Source organism: Cynoglossus semilaevis, chromosome 16, assembly GCF_000523025.1.
Source record: "Cynoglossus semilaevis isolate Cse_v1.0 chromosome 16, Cse_v1.0, whole genome shotgun sequence".
Classification (NCBI taxonomy): Eukaryota; Metazoa; Chordata; class Actinopteri; order Pleuronectiformes; family Cynoglossidae; genus Cynoglossus; species Cynoglossus semilaevis.
Window position 1 is genome coordinate 6,818,131 of NC_024322.1, and position 13,473 is coordinate 6,831,603.

Below are 13,473 nucleotides of genomic sequence, written 5' to 3' on the forward strand. Positions count from 1 at the left end.
TGTCCCATGTTATTGGTCTTGGTTCCATGATGTTGGTCAGAAACATTTAGTAAAATACAACAAAAACAATGTATCAAACATGACATTTAGATGTTTTTAAGCAGGATGAGCTGTTGCCCAGAGGTCACAGAGGGCAGTCAGGAGGAAAGAAAAGGAGAACATTGGTTTTAAAAATATGTCCATATTGAACAACCTGCAGTTATTGCAGTGTTTAAATGCAGCTCGAGTGGTGCTACGGCTGCAGACGTTTTTTGTGCCTTTAACTGTGCTCAAAATATAATTTCAAATATCATGAAACATAAAACGACTTATTTCAGTCATTATGACAAAAAGTCATGCTGCATTGCATTTGCAATGATATTTTGAGCGTGTTAGATTTACCAGGTCTACCAAGCTGTATCCAAAGTATTGACCAAAGCAGTGGAAGTCACTCCTGGTTGGTCCAAAAATTCTTATTTTTCCCCCCCATAACTGCTGACTTAGAATAACAGCACTATGAGTTTAAAACTGCCTTGCTTCATTAAAAAAAAAAAAAAGAAATAAAAAGGTTAATGTTGTTCCAGCACTCCACCTGACCAATGACTGAATGCATATGAGACACATGAAAAAGAATCATAAGAATAGAATCGTGTTTTAGACATTTTTTGCTCAACGTGCATTAGGATACACAGACATGTCAAGTGCTTGTGTAGATTGTTATGCATCACACCCTTGTTAAAATCTGAGGATTTCTTACTAAGACTGAAGAAAACAGAACGTTTCAAGTCAAAAGTAGCTACAGCGTTGGACGTACAAAGAACTAAAATATTTCTATGACAACATGCAGTAATATTTGGCATATCATGTTCTGGACCTACTGCAGGGAACATTAACGTCACCAGGCCTTTGATTTTCTCCCATTTATTTATTTTTTTCATTTCTTCTTCTCCAGCATTTCTCTATTATTAATTAATTTTTGGATATGTAAGGCCACAGTTTTGAACAAATAAAAATGCATAAATCCTAAATGTGGTGACAGTTTTTAACAAATGATTTACCCTCTGACCATGACTACAGTTACCACAGTTTGCTACAGTACCTAATTAAGTACAGTAACACTTCCTATGTCTATATTAGATGTTTATGCTGAACAAAGGGATCTTACAAATGAATGATGAGTATCTCCAAAAGCTACAGTCAGACTGATTGTGGGTTTGAGACAGGAATTTGTACAAAACAAAACGCAGGGAGCGTGAGTTTCCATCAGAGATGAAGCAGAGATGATAGAACTCATTTTTGATTCTTCAGGAGGAAATGACAGTGTGTCCATTGTCACCTACCAATAAAAGTCTTGGCCAGTCACAGTCCAGACCCCCCACCCCCACTCCCAGGGGAGTATAAGGCAGGGGTCAGTATTGCATAGATACTGTATAGGGTGTAGTTTTTCACATATGCAGTCACAGTGTTTGGGCAAAAAATATGAAATCACTTTTTCTCATCTGTGTATTTGTGTTTTCTGCCGACATGAAGATCCAGGAAAAACATGGCCTCAAGTGGTTGGTCTGACTGAAGGTAATCTGTTGGTTCTTACTTTCAAAATGTGATTACCACGATTTTAGAAAAATAGCCTTTTGCTGAGGTCATGGAGTCTCCCTTGACAGTGCAGATAGGGCCCCTTACCTGGGTTCAAAGGTCACAGTGCAATGACAAACTGTGCAGAGTGGCAGCCCCTCCCTGCACACCGCACTCAGAGCTCCTCCTTCCTCTTGACAACTTTCTCTTGGTCACGTCCTCTGAGGCTGCGCATGAAGCCGATGAATCCCGCCTCCTGTGGAAGGAAGGCGTCATAAGCCCAATAAACTTCAGCATTTGTTAAAACACTGTGAGTCTAAAATCTCTAATCTCATTAATAAGGGAAATACAATTAAAAATTTGGAAAATGTTCCTATTGAAGCACAAATAAAGAAAATACTGTTATTTGTCTTGCTGTGCCACATCTGCAATAGCACCCTACTCCTCTAGGGGTGCTATTGCCTCACTGATTTTACATTTAAATTTAGGAAATGTATACAGTTCTTTATGATTGTGTGGTCTTTTTATTCAAACATTTATGGAATAAGAATTAGATGAAAAGATATTTTCATCAGTCATTTTTTTAATTGATTACCAGACATTTCAGGCGACCATTGAAAAACATTGATATAGAGGATATACTGCATATTCACAGATTAGAGGTTTTTCCAAACAAAAAAAAAATTAGAAAAAAAAAAAGTGTGACCTGCTTCGAACTCACCCCCCTCTCTCCATTGTATTTTTCCAGAAATTTGCCATAGTTGTAGTAGTTGAATGTCGGATAACCCTCCACTCCTTCCTGCTTGCATAGCTCGTGGTTCTGTCCTTTGGTACAGTCCACAGCAGCATAAGCAATCTGAAAAACAGACAACAGAGCAGAGATATTAACACAACAAAATCGTGTTTGCATTAGTAAAACTCTGAGAATAAACCTTAGGAATCTTGTGTAGCTTCTGCTCTAAACTGGTTGTTTTCTTTTGGCGTAAACTCTCAATAATTACAATCTCTGATGCTAACTGATGCTAGCTGCTTCATCCTGTGTCTCCTGCAGCTGCCAGGAAACCATATGTATTTATGCTTCCATTCTGACACCGTCACCATTTTATTGTTGCACAGAAAATGATTTTAATTCACACCCAGACAATTTTTATTGTCCGGCCCTTAATAAAATACTGTTTCTGTTCATGTCAAGCACTTGCTACATAATGACGGCATATAAAACTTATTATAACTGTAGATCAATACTACGAAAAGTACACACAGGATATTACAAGTGTTACAGGAAACTCGATATTGTTGCAGATAAAATAGGCAGTTACAAAAAACAATCACAGAAATCCGATGCTTTCTGCACTGCAATGACTGCAATTATTGCCCTCTCAAGAAGTCGTAAATATACTGTTACAATATTTCAAACAGAATGGAGGCCAAATATATGTTTTTCTTTCCCCATGAGGTTATTGACCTTTGGCTTCACTCAACAGAAATACCATTTTTATCAGTTTGGATATTTGTGTGAAATTGTTTTGGTATTAGCTCGAAAATTCTGCAAATTTGTGTTTCGGCCATGTCACGGTGACCTTTACCCTCGTCCTCCAACCACCAAATTCTAATTACTCTTCCTGAATTCATGTGAAGCTTGTGCCACATGTAATGAAATCACCTCCAGTGTTTACTGATATGCTGTGGTTGGCGGAACAAGATGGACTTGGGGTCGGACCGACCTTGATCTCTGTCGACCAAACTCAAATCACTTCCTCCTGCCCATTATTTAGCCTGACCTTTACACTCATGGCGCTCTCTGCCTTCAGCTCCTTCTACTGACGTCGCAGACAGTAGCTATTTTTGACTTGCGAATGTCAATGAAGACACTGCCTCACTCCTTGGCATCAGTGTGGAGAAATGCCACACAGGTAAGAGCTCAGACAGAATGTGGTGAACAACTCTGTTCGTGACATTTATAAGGAGAGATTTACATAAACAGGGACCAAAGAAGGGCAAGGTAGTTATTTTTTCTCTCCTAGCATCGGTTCTTGCCCATTCGTTTGTCACCCTCCCAAATATTTTGGGATAAGACCAACAGTCTGTGAGTCAATCTTCAGAAAAATGGCTGCCATTTAAAAAAAATACTGTCTAGATATTTTAGTGGTTTTATTTTTTCACAAACCATATTTTCATGAAGCATTTCACATTTTCTAATTGAAAATGTCTGATATGTCATGAAGAGGAGAATCAGAGAAGCCACTAAGGACCACTGAGCAGCTCACGTCTCATATTCGGCAAAGAAGGGTGGAAATAAAACCACTTACATAACTGCAATAGTTGGTTTCCAGAAATCCATTTCATAAAAACAAAGACTGAAGCAAAGTAAAGTAATAACCATATTTGTTACAACATATGAAAACCAGTGCATTGAATAGCATGCCCAGAATATGTAAATAAACCTAAAAGTTAATGTATTTATTTATATTTAATGTAATGTCTAGGTGGGTTTTTTCTACAACTTCCTAAAAACCTAACTCTTATTTTGGGAAAAAACACATCTGAACACTTCAACATCAAATCAATACTTTTAGAGAAAAACTCTCAAAAAGGTATTAATGCCCTACAGCGTCTTTCAAATTTCTCTGTGTATAACCTGCCTGTTACTGCACTGACGCTGCTTCAATTTTATGGATTTAAAATCCATCTTTTTGAGCAGTGATGGATCAAACAGTGCAGTTCTGGTATCCCAGGATGTCATTGTTAGGCTAACAAAAAACACACACATGAAATATTTCACTCATCCACAGTGTGTCTCTCCCTCCTGCTTTCATCATGTAATTCTTACTACGAGTGCTGTACATTCAAAGGCATCCAGACCATTAGGTAAATAAAACTGGTATCACTTTGTTTTGAAAGCCAGCAAAGTGGAACAGCCTTTATTTGTTATCTGTTCTCACATTTTAGCAGCTAATCAATAGATGACTTGCATAGTCTAGCAACTTTTAACAGTATATTCATTATATCGCCGTTAATGCTTTTGTTCGTCTTTATTGCCTTTTAGATGCCAGGATTTTTCACTGCTCATTTCTAAAATGCCTGTAATTACTCTATTAGAGAGCAACTATGACTGCCTTCTTTGTTGCCTTTTCAACTGCAACTTTTTTTTAGTTTTCTCTCCATGCTCTAATTAAAACACATTTTCTAAACACTTATTAAATGTCACTGGAGTTGGAGTTGTCATTGGAGTAAGTACGACTGCAATGGTGTTCATGTAAGCTCTATGCCAATGTCATGTATGTATTACATGTGCTTGACAATAAAGGAAAACACAATAAGGAATATTTATGTTGGAAAGCGGTTGCATCGATTACAGACAAGGTGTAAATGCTGGCTCGCTGACACACGGCTCACTCAGCGTGTCCTTCTTGGACAGCTCAAATGTCACCCTCTGTCGGCACATTCAACTGGCCAACATCAAATAATCGTTTACCAGTCCGTCTGCACGTTTAAACCCAAGAAGGAAATGACAGATCTGCTGAGGATGGAAAATACATTAGTCGCTTTTCTTCCACCAACCGCACGTTTAAAAAAAATAATTATGTCCTAATTACAAACAACAAGTGGTCCTCTTGTTGTTTATGCAAATAATCAGATGAGAGAATCTGCACAAGAGCCAATATGCAATTAAATGAGGAAGAGGAATTGTTCAACATATCTAAATGGAAGAAGTAGACAGCAGAAGGGTCTTTACTACTGGAGTAAGTAATGCAGAGCCAATAAAGACGGAGTCTTTGTCTACAATCAGTAAATGAAGTCCTTTAACCAGAGGTCTAAGTGCTCTCCCACTCCCATTTAACAGACTTGGTGCAAGGTGTGTTGAATCAGCAGAACCAAGCTGTTTTATCTATTTTTTTTTCTAAAACACAACAGTCAACAAAAATTCAGCTGACGAAGCAGCTTATTATTTATAGGGATGAACAGTTCCCCCCGAAAAAAAAGTTCCTGTTTAGAACAAACACAACCTTCAAATTGATGACCCTGTGAGTGATGACAGTTTGAGAGACGACATCAGTACTTGAAGCAGCAGTGGTGGAGCCAACGAGGGACATCATTTAACTACGGACACAATCCCACTGCTCAAGCCCCGGGTAATCAATCAGAGTTGCAGTGAATTGACAGAACAAAATGAAGTCGTCCAGACTGTGTTCTTCAAAGTCCACTGACGCTTCCATTCCTGATTCATCTCTGCGAGACACAGAACCACACATCATATCATTGATCCGACGGCAACCAGATTCCCAGCGGCAGCATATTACGGGTCGATTCCGTCTCAATCCTCCAGTGTCACACTGATGAGCAGTGGTTATAAAAGTGATAAAACACCAAATCTGTTCTGTTCTTACTCAGCTTTCCAACAATAAAATAAATCATATAATAATTTTAAAAAAGAGAAAAATAATAATGTATTTATATATTGGATAATATATGGTTAAAATACAAGTTCTTTGCAGGTCAATGGTGACCGGTGGTTAAAAAGATCCTGTAAATACAGTATTTTAGGGTTATGTTCAACTAAGGCCAGCATTTAATGCTGAGTAAGTAAATTTGGAGGAAATTGAAACTAGGTCATTGCAATTCAAAGATTTTTGTTTAGCGGTTTGTCACAGGATTTCTCTTATGTGAAACGGTTGCAGGCCCAAAAAATGTGTTGGGAAACATTGGTATTAAGACCAGGTCTGTTTCTACATCCAGAAACATCACCATCCCATTGGCCCTCCAAACATTTGGTTAAATACTCACATATAATAATAGAGAGCAGGTAGAAACTCAAGCTGTGAGCTAAATGGCTGAAAGTGTTGGGCAGTAGTTGCTTTAAATAACAAGCTGTTTCAGCCAGTGCACTCTGACTGCTGCTATTGATTAGAACCTGCAGGGGGAAAAAAAGACCAACCGCTCAGAACAAACCCTGTGCACGGCTCCCGTGCTGTCATACAACACGGAAAGTGTACGGGCAGTTGCTTGTGTCTTCAAAGATGAGGCTGAGCTGAGGTTTGTCTTTGGTAAATGAGGTAAAGGCAGCTAATACACTGGGCCTCGGGCGGTTTTATAAACAGGGAGGATCGCCAAGTAAACACACACCGTGCCCTAAGACTTACTCTTGTCAAACACCACTTCACGCCTCCACTGGCCACTAGAGAGATGCTGAAATTAGGGGATTTAAAAGTTCTGCACACACAGTGTATAACCTCCAGAGATGGGGGGGGGGGGTAGGGGAATCTCTTCCAGCAGCCTGTGAAGGTTTTACCACGTAGATACGGTTGTCAACACCGCAGCTCCAACAAAGAACCTGACAGGGATAAACATCCCTGTGTCCCATTTATATGTTCTAGTTTCCGTAGTTCTTCTCAGACTGACATCATCTAGACTTGTTGTCAACTTGTTACAGCAGCCATTTTAGGTAATTTTGTGGAAATATTTCACTATTTCTTCCCATTTCTGTCTTCATTTGAAGAATAAACAGATCAACACAGGAATGTGGGGGTTTGGAAGGTCGAGCCGGAGAAGAGAGTCAGATGGCCAGTGTTTAAAACTGAGACATTTCCGGCTTGTCTGTTAGGGCTGGGTGCTATCGTAAAATGTTAAAACATTGCCTCAGAAATGTATGACAAAGTGGTCGAGGTCACTGCTTCGTTCAATGTGAGGATAATTATTACATTTTTATGAGAAAACTGGGGAAGGGAGACAGTCTGGAAGACGTTGTGAGTGTGTTGAACAAAAAAACAAACAAAAGGAAGTATATGTATGTATAACTATATGGATATGTACTGCACATATATATATATATAAATACATTTATGCACTGCATAAAGGACTGGAATAGATAATGGCAAATACACATGTATTTGCTCTATATGTATACCATGTACATATGCATAAATGTAGATTGATAAATACACGTCAACACAAACATATATGTATATATAGTATACATATATACTGTGAGTTTTTCTCACACACACGCAGATACATATTTGTATAATATATATAAATATATTGGCCTGGTGCTGCTGTGATTTAATATTGATCACACTCCTGGTATTGGGAGAGACACATTTTTTAGGAGTTGGTAGAAATAGTTTGTGTATCAAATGATTAATCTTTACCAATAAGTAAAATCTGGGGTAATCTGGGGTGTAAACAGAGAACATTTTCACTGTGTAAAAATTCAATTAACAGACTAAACTTAAATCTGTAATTACAGTGGTGATTATAAGACTGATAATAATAATAGTAGTGGAAGTAGCGACACTACTACAGTACCACTAGAAATAAACTGGTGCTAATAACTTGCTAATAAAAACTTCTGGTGGTAGGGAGTTCCAGATGGGGCTCAGGTCTACAGCCCACATGGTAGATAAACAGTTCCACAAAAATCTAAACCTTTAGACTATTTGTATCCGAGGTCCTCGGTTTGCAACGTCCTCGAAATACAGCGTTTTATGGTTACATTGCCATTTCCTGTAACAGAATTTGGATGTAAGTTGAGGACTCTGTATATGCAATTGACAATTTTCTATTATTGTCATATTTGAAAAGTTGTGTTAAAGTCACACGACTTTAACACAACAAAGTATAACAAAGTGAAAACATGGAGGCAACACAAACCTTGCGATCCTCTTTGAAGAGCTCGGCCGCTGCTGTAAAGTGAGGGACAGCGTTTTTACAGTGTGGACACCCTGGAGATGAGAAAAAGAACAAAACAAAATCCCCACAGATGTTATATTGTTAGCGATGATCGTGACAAATCACTAACATTTTAAACATTTGATCTATGAACAGCAGCAAAGAACAGTGATGATGACAAAAACACACACACACTAATTCAAACCAAATCACATTAAGGTGGCATTTATTTCATGTCAAGTCTGTTCATAAAACAGATACTGTCACAAGTCTAGAGCTTTTTACAGGTACATATTAGAGATGGTGCAGAGTGCTTTATAAAAGACTGTAATTCTCTTTATCGCTGCAATAAACACAATCTGCCCTGCAGCTCTCTCCCCTCGAGCACCCATCATTTACAGTACGTCAACACCTTCACAAACATACCTCCACCGCTCCCCGGCTAAATCATGTTTACAGGTGCAGGTAACTCGCAATCATTTCAGAGGAAGGTTTTCAGATTTCAGCTACACCTCGCTCTGAATGAAAGATGCAGACCTCACAATCAAACTGATTGATTGCTGCAGTGACAAGTTTTTCTTTCTTTTCTGTTTTCTTGGAAATATCCAGAAATGCTCCGTTCTATGCAATCAAACTGCTGTCACCATTGGTAGTGATTTGAAATGTTCTGCAGGAAAGGTGGGGAAAAACCCCCACCTGGGACGAACACATGGTGACAAATTGATTTTTCCAAATAAGAAGACAGTAAATTGCCCCAATGACAAGGCAAAAATGTTTTGCACAAAACAATTTGGGTGAAATGTCTGATCAATCAGCTCACAAAAGGAGGCAGCTAAGGCAGCACTGGAAAGTTTTGCTTTTCTGAAAAGAAAAAAAAAATCAATCCATGTGGGTTGTATGTACAGTGGTCAATTTCATTTTTGGAATAGATACACATTCAGTGAATTTCAAGACCATAAAGCTCATTTTTGGAATAGATACACATTCAGTGAGTGAGTTTTTAAAACAGGACTAAAGTGAATTTTACCCCGTGAAGCAGAAAAACAACAGTCGGGTTTGTCCAGAGTGAAAGGTTAATTTGTCATTGTCACCACAATGCTGTGTGTGGCACAAGACAATCATTCTAGGAAACTGAGCCGTGGTTCTGAAGAGGTCTTTTTATGTTTTGTATGTGTGTATATTAACATTCATTCACACGGAAAGTGTCAGTAATCAGAGCAAACAATAGTGGAGTCAGTGAGTCAGTGCCTGGTGCAGCTAATATACACTTAGTAGTAACGTCACAAAATGTTAGTGCTCCTAAAAAATGTATGAGCAAAAGTCACCCAGTTCTAAATAAAGAAGAACATTTTATAACTGTCAAATTTTAACAATTAAAACCTATAAAGGAACATCACTCAGGACTTTTCAGCAGTTCAGTTCTGAATATTTCCATTTGTCAGAAATGAACAAGAAATTAAATCACAATCAAAAATCAAATCACAGCAAAAAATCAAATTTTAAACACACTTAAATGAAAGCTTTGCCAAACTTTTTTTTCCAACGACTAAAAGCACATTTTGAAAAGACCTTGATTTCAGTCGTACGACTAGATAAGACTAGATGAGCCCTGCAGAAGTGGAGTTCACTTCATTTTCTCAATTAACCGCACAAACACAAGAAGATTAAATCCTCTGAGTAGGACAACACACCAAAATGATAAATTAGTATTATTAAAAAGTACAAGCCAACACACTGTACATTCAGCCACCTACTGCTGACACTGGCCATGTTATAATAAAGCTCTCAGTATTTGCACCCATGAATCATTAACAGCATTAACGTAATGATCCCACAGTAAATGGATTTTACAGTCTGCAAGTGCACAGACTGATGGCAGCTATAGTAATAATTAAGCATTCACTGTGTGTGTGTGTGTGTGTGTGTTCATGCCCACACTGGCATCCATACAGACAATGATAACTCTGTCTTCGATTCATTTGAACATTAACTCAGCATCCACCCATTTATCTTCTTTCCAAAGTTATACCTCTGAGGGTAGGTCCACACAGCTTCAGAAAACAGTTTCTACCCTAAGTACCTTCTTAGCCGCACCATTAAATGGCCTTTAAAGCTCTCCGGACGCATGTGAGGGAGTGTTTTCCCTCCTCACACTGTGACAACAGGCTGCCAACAAGGGGATGAGGAAGCTGAGTGTGTGAAGGACGGATGTGGATGATAAAGAAAAAAAGAAATATTATATACAAATGTCTCTAAAAGAACACAGTTCTCCTATGGATCTACACCTCATCAGTAAGCAGGGTGCAGCACAGACGGGTGAGGTGGAAGGTTCTGCCACCTGTTGGGCCTGTGGGTCATTTCTTTGTAGAATGAAGCGCCAAGAGGCTGAATGGAGGATGCAGCCTGACCACTGTGTGACCCATCCTACATTGAAGCCCACACCAGGGGCATACACCTGGTGGCTAAAGGTGCCGTGTGGCACTTCGTGTGCTGATATTTAAACAGCCCAGGTGCTCCTTCAGCGTCTGTGCTTTGTTCGAGGGAGGCAAGGTTCGCAGTACCAGGTTACTACGTCAATAAATAAATCATTTTTGAGATGATTTCAAACACAAAGACAGATGTCACACTTTGAGTGAAACTGGAATTTGACTTGGTGCCAAATGAAACTACAGTAACAGAGGTGTTTATGGGAATTTTAAATAAAAGTTTTGGGTTCTGAAACAGTGGTGCTCAACAACAGTCCTGTCTACAACAGTGGAACACTGCAGAAAAGGTTCTGGGAAACACTGAAATACTGTAAGCTTCCGAAACAAATTCAGGAAAAGAATGTTTTTTTTTTCTCCAATGGGAATGTAAGGTAAAGCAGCTTATATTACTGTTTTCACTGTTCCTTTGACAAGTCTATTCTCAGCCAGCTACATCATGCTGGAGTCTCCCTGAGGTTTGGGTGGAGGATGTAGTCTATACTGTGTAATGAGGAGCTTGGCAGACAACGCACAGTTATGTATGGACACTGTTCTTTATAGGATAGAGTCATGGGAAAAATCACAATCAAACATGGTTGCAACTTTATGCAGATAAACTGTCTGTAGACAGTGTGTAGACCACTTTTCTTTGAGTGGTATTATATTAAATGGAACTAAAGAATGAGGCACTCACATGGAGCATAGAACATGACCAGAGCGTGTTTCTTCTTTTTTAATGCTTCTCGGAAATCCTCAGATCCAAGATGGCTCACACTGGAGGGCTTCTCCTCCCAGGACTGCTCTGGAGGAGGGGGTGCTTGGGGACTAAAGACGTGGAAAATAGCAGAGCAGTATTTCGCATATAATCAGCAGCATAACGGCAATATAGGCAATGAAACGTAGACAATCAATAAAACAAAAGAAGGAAAACTGACTGAGGAGAAGTCACGTTATGTCAGCGTCATAAAACTCAGTGAGACTTTATTTTTTTTAACAATGTCTGCAAACTTGTTACATAGTTACTGGATTGACGTCATTTCACTGGGACCTTTTTCCAAAGATTAATTTGAGCTTGGACCATGTTTGGTAAAACTATGTTACAGCTAATCAAAAACAAAACAGAGTAGAGCTAAAACTTTTTAGCTCAGTATCATCTGCTTTTACACAGTCTGTGGTTTTGGGGCAGAAGTAAACAAGACGCTATGTCGACTCGAAGATATGTGACTTACTTGTGCATGAACTCCATGATCTTGTCTTTGTTCCGGAGTTGAGGCAGCGTGTACTTCTCCTCACCTTTCTCAAAATACTTAACAGTTGGGAAGCCAGAGAGCTTAAAGCGATCCCCCACAGCCTTGTGCACTGTGGCATCCAATGCTGCCAACACACCAGGACTCTGTGCAGTGAGGAAAGTGAGACAAAATGTTTGTATATTGGAAAAGGAACCGAAATTATAGTTAGGTGAAATATTTTTTCCTAAACAACAGGAAGTATTTAGTTATATGTTTGTCGCTGTTTTCTTATTTTCGGTTCAATTCAAGTCGTTAGGATAACGATGTATGGTGGAACATTAGACTATTTCTCAAATTTATTTGATAAGATGGATTCTAGTAAATCCTACATATATTATTTGATAATATTTAATATGTTTTGTCTCAAAGTTTCACTAAGTGCTGTTGTTTACTAACTGTCTGTCTTGAATCAGAAAGCCAATACTGTTATTCAGACTTCATTAGACTCGAGGTAAAACAGTAGGCTCTCCAGGTTCCTCAAAACCAAATATTGACTCAATAATTCTTTAATTATTTATAAACCCAACCTTCTGTTGTAAGTAAAAGAGAGGTATTATAAAAAAAACCAGTGAGTCTTAAGGTCAGACCAGCATCAGTCCATTTAAATCACATATTGCCAAAGTTCCTTCATTATGCTCCAGTACTGGGCAGTGTGAAAGCACAGGGAGAGAATCCAAGAGTTCAGCCGGAGGAACTGTCAGGGATGAGCTAATTGTTTCAGTCACTAGGCTGGAGTTTTTAAGGACTTGGGAGTGTTCGATTACCGCAGAGGACATAATGACACAAAGAAAGATCGGGGCCGCACCCAACTAATCAGAAACACATCCAAAGCTGAGCTGTGCTGCTACGCTGGCTGCCGATGGAGTCAGCTGAGCTAAGAGGGAAGGAGGCTCTGTGTTTCTGTGTGACGTATGTAACCTGAAACACAACAACACTCACACATGTAAGTTTAGCAAACAGCTTAAAAAACAGGCGCAAGCAGAGGAACTTACGTTGGCGCCCTTGTTGAGTATTTCAGCTGCTTCGTCAAACTCTGGCTTCATTTTTTTGCAGTGTCCGCACCCTGAAAGAATCAAATCCCATATCAGAGAAGGATGACAGAGTTTTTACAAATTATGTCAACATCTTTTTTTTGCAACAAAAATATTCATAATACACTTTTTTTTATTTTTTAACCTTTAGTAATTTCAGAAGCAATTCACACAAAGAGAGAAAATATTTTTTAACATCTCAATGAACTTCTTTTACAGCCAGGAGGTACTGTTATATATATGAATAAATAGCCATCATCTGATTACATATTACTGTAAAATCAAGAGCTTTTCTTTTTTTTCCTCAACAAAAATAATTTCTCTTCTATTTACCTCTAGACTTTAATTATGAAATAAGCATAAGATCAGAGGTGTTTTTTTTCTTTTTTATAATTAACTCAATGTAAATGTCTCATTTACAGTTCAGTGGTCAATTTGAATGCATTTGTTTTATGTCTAACTTTGCAG

The 13,473-nt window shown here is 38.6% G+C and overlaps 1 protein-coding gene across 2 annotated transcripts in view; it reads right to left on the minus strand.

Moving 5' to 3' along the window:
* Positions 1 to 479: 479 nt before the first annotated feature.
* pdia5 (protein disulfide isomerase family A, member 5) overlaps positions 480 to 13,473 on the minus strand; it is a 45,891-nt gene continuing 32,897 nt past the window's right edge. Inside the window, exons 12-17 of one of the 2 annotated variants that reach the window (XM_008328333.3) lie at positions 12,967 to 13,037; positions 11,915 to 12,078; positions 11,380 to 11,510; positions 8,203 to 8,273; positions 2,273 to 2,407; positions 480 to 1,807 (exon numbers count right to left, since the gene is read on the minus strand). In XM_008328333.3, the coding sequence (XP_008326555.2) occupies positions 1,727 to 1,807; positions 2,273 to 2,407; positions 8,203 to 8,273; positions 11,380 to 11,510; positions 11,915 to 12,078; positions 12,967 to 13,037 (653 nt within the window). In that variant the 3' untranslated portion in view covers positions 480 to 1,726. Of the gene's footprint in view, positions 1,808 to 2,272; positions 2,408 to 2,440; positions 8,056 to 8,202; positions 8,274 to 11,379; positions 11,511 to 11,914; positions 12,079 to 12,966; positions 13,038 to 13,473 lie in introns of those variants that run through there. The other variant, XM_008328334.3, reaches the window with a different exon arrangement.